Raw genomic sequence first — 10,592 nt, forward strand, 5'->3', positions numbered from 1 at the left:
AAGGTTTGAAACATTATCATTTTAGTCCAAATAGTTTTAAACGTTGCCATTTTAGTCCACTAGGTTACCTCCATCCCTTTATTTTGTTAACTAGAAGGATATTTCGGTCATTTTAAATGTAATTCTGTTAATTAGAAAGACAATTCGACCATATAAAATGATTGAATTAAAAATGAACGAAGTTAACCCAGTAAAACAAAATAACAACACTTACAACTATTTGGATTAAAATTACACGTATCAAAGCTTTAGAGAATCCTTTTATTATCTTATATTAATGATCCATCAACCTAAAATGGCCCATACCGCTATCACTAAAATAAATGGCATTTAACTCATTTGAAAAATATCGCCGGGAGTGGAGACATCCAGATTCTGAAGCAATCATGTTCCACAAGTAAGAAGTTATTGGTGAATCCAACTACCCTCTGACTTCATGCCTCTGATTCCACTCCACTAATCCTATGTCGACATCCGTTCTACAACACCCCTTACTATTGGCGGTCGCCGTATCGCTCTGCGTCTACTCCGCCGTGTGTTTGCCCGGAGACTTGATCATCCAACACAGCCAGTCTTACGACGGCGGTTTGTGCCTCAATCTTGTCGAACCTTGGGGTTATAACTGCGTAGAACACACGGTGAGTTGAGTTCTCCGCCACTGTTTGACCTTTTTTTCCTTGTTTATTATCTTGTTTTAAATCCCAATTGAGTTTAATAATTAATGGAGAACATTGGCATACATACTTGAACAGTTCGATTTTATGAATAATCAAATTGAACACCTAGTGATCAGTAAGTAAATGTTGAATTACTTTTTTCTGATTTGCCTTTAGTTTTTGTGATTTATTATATGAGATTGTTGAATTGATGTCATGTGATGTGATCCCATAGCACGTGATGTTGATGAATGATGATATGGTTAAATGGTTATGTGAGTGAGATTTTGTTTGTGATAATATGTTCATTTTGTATATTGGATAGAGATTATTGTTAGTTAGAGTAAGCAAAGTCAAGGAAATCACCCATGCCATAGTTGTTAAACATGAATAACGACAAATAGTGATAAGGTACCTATATGCTACATAGCGATAAATAGCAGGAGCTATTTTGTAAATAACGATACACTAGAAAAAAATTAAACATATTTTACATGTATATTATATCAAAATACCCTAGTATATGCGCTATTTTACATGTTTATTTAACAAAAACCTAAAATCCAGCTATTTTATAGCAATATTTAATCGCCATTTATAAAAAAAGAAACTGAAATCCTGCTATTTATGGCTAGATACCTTGTAGCGACCTTCGACCTATATGCTACGTTATTCGCTATAGCAACCGCTATTGACAACTATGACCTATGCTGCGAGTTTTACTTTTTAATTGGCTAAAACCGAGTCGTTTAAGTTGAAACAAGGTAATATTTGATAGTTATTTGCTTTGTTTTTAACTAATGTGATTGGTCCCCTTGGCCCTTTCTACTCAAAGTATCAAACATGTCCGGGAGGGGTATCTCGACTTTTTTTTTTGTTGAAAATAACATGAGAATTTCATAGCTAAGAATATATGTATATGTATATATATGTAGAAAAGTAAAGGTACCTATCCAAACAAAAAGCTATGAATATGGCTAAATGAGAGAATTTTTATCTTACAAAAAGGATGATGAAAACACAAGATATGAATGATATGCATTGATGTTTGAGGTAATTGTTTCTTGTCTATAATTGCAGACTGAAACAAATGATGGGTTCTTGCTAGGTCTTCAACACGTGTCATCAGGCATTGTTAATTCGGGTGTAGAAAAAGCACTTCCTGTTTTACTCCTACATGGACTCTTTATGGTGACATTATTCACCACCTATACTTATTTTACAACTTTATAACAGTAAGATTGGTACCAATCTATTAACAACTTGTAGAAAATAATTTAAATCAATCAGGGCGGTGATGCTTGGTTTATGGATTCCCCTAATCAATCATTGGGTTTTATTCTTGCGGACCATGGTTTCGATGTTTGGGTCGGAAACGTGCGTGGAACAAAATGGAGCCATGGGCATTCATCTTTATCAGATGGAGACAAGGTACTTATTGAATTAATTAATAATTATTTTTGTGTATCTTGATACATCATGTTGTAATACTGACTATTTACCTTGATTTAGGAATTTTGGGATTGGAGTTGGCAAGAGATGGCTCTTTATGATCTTGAAGCAATGCTTTCTTATATAAATTCCAAAACTGACTCCAAAGTTTTCGTTGTAGGACATTCACAGGTGCACGCTTATACCGACAATGTTTTTATTATGAATTATCTGCTAATAATGTTTGTTTAACAAATCTGAATTTCCATTTTATTCAGGGAACGATAATGTCGTTGGCTGCTTTTACTCAACCGGACATTGTTAATATGGTTGAGGCTGCTGCTCTTCTTTCTCCTATATCATACTTGGATCACATCACGTCTAAATTTGTTCTTAATCTTGTTAATTTGCATCTTGACGAGGTTTATTTATTTTTTAATCTTATTCAAATTCTAGTCATATTTGTTTTCAGAAGTTACATACGTTTAATATATTGTTCACAGACACTATCATTACTTGGAATACACCAACTCAACTTGAAGAGGTTTTTTTTTTTTTTTTTTTTTTTTTTTTTTTTTTTGCTTTCCAATTTATATAATTCTTTTACGACTTCACTAAGATCTTGTATTTCTAATCGTGTCAATGGTGATATCTACGCTGTTTCAGTAACATCCTCACCAACATCTTAGAGATGGCTTGTGATGGTGGGCGTGCTGATTGCAGTGATATGTTAGCAGCCATCACAGGTAATTTATAGATTAATTTGTAAATAATTAGTGTTTTACTTCGATTACCTAAATTATATTATTTCAAGAATAAAGTGATTTTTTTTACCAATATTGTTTTTACTCGCATCTTGCAGGTGAAAACTGCTGCTTCAACAGCAGTCGTGTCGATTTCTATCTCGAATACGAACCTCATCCTTCATCATTAAAGAACTTGAAGCATCTTTTTCAAAGTATACTCCTTGCCCATTCTTAATTCATTTTCTTATTAATTTTTTTAAGCAAAACAATAAATTTACTGATTATTACTATTATTGTATTTTATATTTGCAGTGATACGCAAAGGTACTTTTGCAAAGTATGACTACGGGACTCTGAAAAATGTACTACAGTATGGTCAAACAAAACCGCCAGCATTTGATCTCAGTTTGATCCCTGAATCGTTGCCTATATGGATGGCTTATGGAGGAAACGATGCGTTGGGAGATGTAGTCGATGTGCAGCACACGCTAAAGGAACTGAGATCAAAACCGCAAGTTTTGTTTCTTGAGGATTATGGTCATGTAGATTTCCTCTTGAGCACAAGAGCATATGAAGACCTTTATGATAACATGATCAGATTCTTTAGATCCTGTGGAAATGGGATTTCCAGTAGCTCTTAAGAGATATAAACATGACGGTATGTCCGTTCATATCATATTATTTATGGGTCGTAAAATAGGCGGGCTACGGGTCATTTTTACTTTAGTATGGGCCAAAATGTGGAATTCCTTTTAGAAGTGCTGTATATAAAAACATCACTGTAACTATTGTATTTTTTTTCTGGATTTTCAAAAATATGGTAACTGGGTTTGCTAAGCCTGTAATGTTGAAATCATGATGGGTTGTGTCAAATATAAGGTTGGCTATTCTGACATGACACGAACCACAATCCGAACATGACATGGAATTAACAAGGGTTTCGGTTGTTACTTATAACAACTCATTTAATAAACAAGTCGTGTTTGTGTTAACCAATTTAACTTGTTTGATTAAATATGTAGTGTTCAGCTTGACTTCTTTGATTTGTTTGGTTCAATGTGTTGACTTGCTATCCTGTTTAAAATTATAATAAAACAAGGATTTTTACCCCCTGTTCCGCGGTGGTGATGTGGCACGTAACCTTTACTGCTTGAAACCACCACAAATAACATGCCTATCGCCATCATATCACCACCACACGCCATTGGAATATCTTCGCCGCACAACGACCCACCCCTCCCCCTCGTCTCTCATTCTTGTGGTCGGAAAAACTACAGTCGCCAACGGTGATGGATATGTTAAGATCTGTGAGAGAATCAAGGACGTTATCTACAATATTCCCTCCCCTCGTCTCTCAATTATACAATATACATAAGTTACATTTATGAAGCAATACATCACAAATATTGGAAATATTAATAAGTCTCGTTCTTGTGGCCAGAAAAACAATAGTCGCCGACAATGATGTTGTCCTAACGGTATCGACCGGTTTAGATCGTCATGGTACTGGTAATGATATTGGTTTATCTTCGCAGATAGAGTTGTATCAGGGCCGTCTCCGAAAATGTTTGAAAATTTTTAGGCCCTGTGCGAACAGAAAATACAGGCCCTTAAATATTTTTTTTGAAGGATGATTTTCTATGTACAGGACCTAGTGGTCACTGAGTTCATTTGCATTTAATAAATAGATAAGAAAAACAAAATGAAAAACAAAACTGAGGACGCCGAGAGTAGAACCCGTGTCTTCTTATTATTAAAGTGACAAGGGTCGTCTCCGAGAATCCAACAGCCTTCTAGGGGCCTGTGCAAGTAGAGAAGAAAAGGGCCTATTTATAAACTTATAAAACATAAATAATATGACGATATATAGGGCCCAAAATAAACCAAAACTAAACATGTTTAAGATCTTAGTGCATTATAATACGCTTTTTAGACAAAAAGTTACTAAATTAATATTGTATATATAAAACTTAAAAGTATATTACAAATCTAGTTATATAAAACATCTAAAAGAGAACAATTATGTGTTTAACTAAAAATAGTGGGTGACATTTACTGAAAGAAAATTAAAAATAAGTGGCATATAGAAAATAAAAAATAAAAGAAAGCTATTGGGATAACTAAAAACAATGGGTGACATTTACTAAAGGGAATAAAAACAAGAGCCATAAAGAAAAAAAATAAAAGAAAGCTGGTGGAAATAGAAAAGAGATTAAAACCTAAAGAATAGGTTGATGAAAACAAAAAGAAAAGGGTAAAGAACAAGTTTCGAACTTCAGCCTCTTCTGTGCAATAATTGGGGAAAACCACCAGACCATTAATCCATTGATGTTTAAGATTCTGCTAAAAACTATATATACACAAAATCTATATATAATCAAAATTATGGGCCCCTTGAGAGTTTGGGCCCTGTTCGGTGGCCCACTCTGCACTTGGCCCAAGCCGGCCCTGAGTTGTATAATGAAAATTATCGAAACCGGAAACCATAAAAATGAATACAGGTACATGTACCAATGTTGTTCGGTTGGACACGTCAGTTATCGAAAGCAAAAACAGTAAAGATAAGTACCGGTATAGATACTGATGTTGTTCGGTCGGTTTCGATTTGGTTGACTACGGTAGCGACACAAAGTTTATTACCAAACAAAAACCATACAAATGAGTACATGTACCAATGTTAGACTATATATTTCACATTTAATAAATTAGAGGGTACTTAAGTGTAATAGTCAGGTCTTTATATCCTGATCTTTCTATATTCCTAAATCAATATACGATCATTGGTTTCCCTTGGTATCAGAGCCAAGGAAATCCAATTGGTCCCTCTACCCTAAAACGTCTACCTATTGCAGACCATAACAAATCAAAATCCGACCAGAATTGAGTATATTTCGGCCAAACATCATGGCTACTATTGCCGCCTTCACTCATGCAGAGAAGACCGCCCACAATACCCACAAATTCGCCTTCACCCTCAATCCAACAAATTACGGGTATTGGATGGCGATGATCGAACCATTCTTGATCACTAATAACTTATTTGATTACGTAGATGGCACCATACCCTATCCAGAACCAAAAATTGCAATTGAACCATCAAAGGAAGGAGAATATTCAACTACTGATTACCCTAGTTATCCTCGCTGGATATCCAATGATGCTCACGTTCGGATGATCATACTATCTGCCATATCTGAAGCTTCCTTCCAGCATGTTCAAGGTACGACTTCAAGAGATCTCTGGCTTTCTTTAGAACGTGCATATGCACCAAACCCAACATCTCGTGAATACACGTTAAAAACACAATTACTCTGAATATTGATGAAGGGTGATGAAACACCAGTAGCTTATTTTAAGCAGAGCCATGGAAGATGCTGCAGCCTTAGCCAATATTGGCGAACCAATGAAAGACAAAGACCTTGTTGTGCTAACTATTTCTGGCCTAAGAGACGAATACAGTGGGTTAAAATCTAATCTTTTGGCCCGCCACCCACCTGTTGCCTTCAATGAATTTCATGGAATCTTGTCTGATCATGACTATATGATTAACAAAACCAACCCCACAAACATCAATCAACACCACAGGTGTTTACTACCACAACTAGAAACCCTAATACTATTCAAACCCAAGTCAATAATTTACATCAGTTAGCATCCCAACTGGGATATCAACTGAATCCTATCGCACAACCACAAGCCTATTATGCAGCTCGCCCATCCAACAATCGAGGCAATCAACGGGGAAATTACCTAGGCAACTCACGTGGCCGTAACAACCGGGGTTGAGATAAGAATCAGGCTGCCTCTACTCGAAAATTTTCTTGGGCATCAATCCAAAATACCATTTATGGTTACTGTAACTGCTATGGTATAGGACACGTTTTGTCTCAATTCCCAAATCAGCCCGCATCTGCTGAATCTACTTCGGCCCGGGCCGGTCCTCACGCTAATTTTGTAAATTTTTTAGACATAGGATCCACATCAAGAACCACATGGTTCCCTGACACTGGTTCTAACAGCCATGCTACTCCAGACTTATCAAACCTTGACAACTCCGAGGTTTACCAAGGTAATGACTCATTTCACGTTGGTGACGGTAAGCCTTAACCTATTGTGCTGTCACACCCCAACCGATTGCGGAATCATCGGGGCGCGACACTAGGCGAATCAGATTGCTTAAGAGAATCCATAACAACTATTTAATGACAATATTTAATGTGTTCATTATCCCATACTAATAAACAATATTTCATAAAACAGTTATACAGATTTCATGTCTCTCAAACAATACAAATCCGATAACCTAGATTTTAGGTGGGTTTCTACACTTCCTAGTCTTGATTTGAAATAATCTGCGATTAACCTGCAACATACGTTAAAATAAAGTCAATACAAAAAGTATTGGCAAGTATACGAGTTTGCATAAATATAGTATAGAAAGCGTTTACGTGTAACCAACATGTAACACATAATAGGCGAATCAAATAAGCTATCAACAATGCTACAACCTAACCACGAGACTGCGTTGTAGAGTATGCGCGACACATGTCCACCGAAGAGAACACATGAAGTAGAGTAATGTGATCCCCAGCAACCCCTGTCCACGACAGGCGCTGAGTCCAAACTATAGTACTATCGTTGCTAGAGGCGGTCTAGTGTAACATTGTATGAGCATAGCAACAAATAATTCAACTAATCACGTATAACATGCGAGTGCGGTTAGCGTTTGTAATGTGTTTAAGTGTTGTATTTTTTGATAGAGAATGTATGTTACACCCAAAAGTGCGTTAAACGATGTGTCAAACGAATGGCCATTCGAAAAGTGTGTGGGCGTTTGTGAATCGTTAAAATTCGAAGTTTGACTTAAAAGTTCTCAGTGTTTAAACGCCTTAAATAAAAGTCTGATCATCCGGACGGATGGCCATTCGAGCAAGATGATCTGTGGTTGAAGTTTTTGTAAAATTTTCTAAGTAAAACGTTTGGAGTTAACGGAGACGGCGTGGCGACGTGTCAAACAACGGAAACCTACCAAACCCAGTTCATTCGGTCGGATGGGTACCACCCCTTCGGACAGACGAGCTGTTCTTGCTGAGATTCCATGTTTGACCCGTTAATCAGTCCATCTCTCCGGTGGAAATCCATTTTCAAGCCGGCTCTCGATTAAGGAACGAGTCAAGAGTCTAATTGAGTCCAAATTCCATCATTATTATGTAAAAATCGAAGAAGAGTTCAAAACAAGTTGAAAAGTGTTGAATTTCGTCATAACTTAGTTGAAAAGTGTGAAAATCCAGTAGATCTGGAACCAATCTTGGTTAAATGGTGTTCCACAACAGTTTGCATAAACAACCGTGTGGAAACCACCTTCAAAAGTTCCAAATCAGATGATTTTTGGGAAAAAGTTGAAGTGTATTTGTGATTTTGATGAAGAAGATGGTGTAGAAGTGATTAGAGGTGAAGATTGATGAAGATTTGAGAGAACAAGCTTACAATTAGGTCTTGAATCGCGACTAAGAGCTTGGTGGCGGATGAGAGAGCTAAAGTGTTGAAATGGGATACAATGGCCCTATTTATAGGTGAGGGTGAGATTTAAGGCGGTGCGCAAGGGTTGTGTTTGGGCGGATGGCCATCCGGACGGATGGTCATCCGAGCGGATGGTCATCCGGTCGGATGTCTATTCGGACGGCCGAGTTGAGTTTGTTAGTTTTCCAACTTTGGTTTGTCTGTTAAGCGTTGCGTTGCATTTGAACATTGTGGGTACTTTAAGCGTTTTAGTGAGATAAGTAGTATCGTGTTATGTTGTGCTTCAGTGCGATAAATTGAGTTGCGCGTGCCAGCGTGTGCGCGTTTAAACAAGTATTAGTACTTAGGTTATCTATATATAACTAATAATATTATATAATAGGTCATAGCATCAGTAACTGCGTTTCGAGTTTGCGTTTGCGTTTGCGTTGCTTTTGCGAGTAGCGTAGCAATAGCGTAATAGTATATGCGAACAAAAATGTAAGCGTTGAGATATAGCGTGTGTAATAAGCGATGTGTTTGCGAAAATATGCGAAGTAGCGTAGTTTGCGGTATAGTTTACATTATGATCCGAATCTCTGGTGCTAGGCGTAACGAGTGTAACGAAAGTAACAAGCGCGAAAGTGCGGGTTGTTATAGTCTCCGATGCTTTAGGAAATTTCGTCCCGAAATTTATTCGCAAGGAGGACTGTGAGAATTGACACAAGCAAGTAGCGATAAAGCGTCAGGGTACGCGGAGGATAGACGAGCGATCGATCGAGGATTGACGAGTGAGAGCGTCTCGGTGACATGGGGAAAGCGATGGATAGAGCGATTCGTTTAACTAAAGGATGTAATTCACAAGTTAGTGATCCAAAATGTTTTTAAGTTCTCGAAAGGTTTCATCGAAAAGAGGTTTTAGGAAAACTTGGTTTATGAAAATTTCTGACGGCGTGGCGTTAAACTGAGTTGATGTTTACACCAGCGTTGTAGGAGAAGTTTTGTTAAAAGATTTTGAAGAAGACTTGATTCACAAAAAAAAATTGTTATGTCGTGGTGTTTAATGGAGTTAATTGTTAAACCATCGTTGTAAGAAAGTTTTGTTTGTCCAAAAAGGTTTTAATTAAAAATTTTCAGAAAAATCCCATTTATTCCTAAAAGTTTATAAGAAAAATTGTTTATACGAAAAAAAAAGTTTTTAATTAGCTCAAAAGTTTTAATTAGCGTCGAGCTCCACATGGCACCTTTCCACGAAAGTTTGTTAATATGGCTAAAACACTTATATATAGGAAGTACTAGCGGCGTATCCACCATGTTTTAGCCATATTGCCTCTGTTCCGTGGAGCAATGTCATGTGTGTCGACATGGTACGGATAGATTGTTGTGTCCTCGATCCAAGAGATTAGTGGTTGGACCAAATTCTAGAGGGAGATTGAGTAAGCTGAGCGATGAACTTGTTTACGAACTCAGTATAGCGATACGAGTGTGCGCGAATGATTCAGCGATTGAAGTATCGAGGCTGCGTGAGTGTTGAGTGCGATAAGCGATAAGCGATAAGCGGTAAGCATCGAGAGGGAGAAGCGATGCGAGTATCTAAGCGTTGAGATTGACACGTGCGATGAGCGTTTAAGCGTTGATGCGTTGAGAGATAAAGAGTTAGCGAAGCGAGTTAGATTCTAGCGAAGGTGCGATTGCGTTCGTGTAGACTTACGAAAAGTCTAGCGTTGACGCGTTTGAGATGCGATGAGATGTTACGCCTTGCGGAGGATTTTAGCGTGTTGAAAGTAGTCTTAATAGTATGCGAGGCCTAATAACATTCAACTCCACATGGCATTTTCTTCACGGAAGTTTGTTATCATGGTAAAGCACTTATATATAGGAAGTACCAGCGGCGTATCCACCATGCTACGACCATACCGTTCTCGTCCCGTGAATAGATGTCACATTTTGTCGACATGGTTAAGACGCTTATATATAGGAAGTAGCAGCGGCGTATCCACCACGCTTAACCATGCTTTTAACGTTATGGCATCATTGGAACTTACTACGATCTCCGTGCACTCACCAAAATAGTCCCGTGTGCACCCGTGATTAGTTTGGTCCTTGCACGTTTATCGTAACTTATTCCAAGGATGCGTAGTTAGGGTAAAACCCATTATATCGTGATATGCTATATAGTGCTAGTAATATAACCTGTGTGTGAACATAGACTAAGTGTGAGGACGAGGAAGAGAGAGAGAGAGAGAGAGAGAGAGAGAGA

At 37.5% G+C, this 10,592-nt stretch overlaps 1 protein-coding gene across 1 annotated transcript; it reads left to right on the forward strand.

The window, feature by feature from the left end:
- Positions 1 to 296: 296 nt before the first annotated feature.
- On the forward strand, positions 297 to 3,728 carry LOC110885282 (triacylglycerol lipase 1). Its single transcript, XM_022132962.2, has 9 exons — positions 297 to 638; positions 1,737 to 1,847; positions 1,947 to 2,087; positions 2,169 to 2,279; positions 2,366 to 2,509; positions 2,591 to 2,631; positions 2,754 to 2,833; positions 2,950 to 3,045; positions 3,146 to 3,728. The coding sequence occupies exons 1-9, from the start codon at positions 465 to 467 to the stop codon at positions 3,472 to 3,474; spliced, it is 1,227 nt and encodes a 408-aa protein (XP_021988654.1). The 5' UTR covers positions 297 to 464; the 3' UTR covers positions 3,475 to 3,728.
- The last annotated feature ends 6,864 nt before the right edge of the window (positions 3,729 to 10,592 follow it).

This window comes from Helianthus annuus, chromosome 10, assembly GCF_002127325.2.
Source record: "Helianthus annuus cultivar XRQ/B chromosome 10, HanXRQr2.0-SUNRISE, whole genome shotgun sequence".
NCBI lineage: Eukaryota > Viridiplantae > Streptophyta > Magnoliopsida > Asterales > Asteraceae > Helianthus > Helianthus annuus.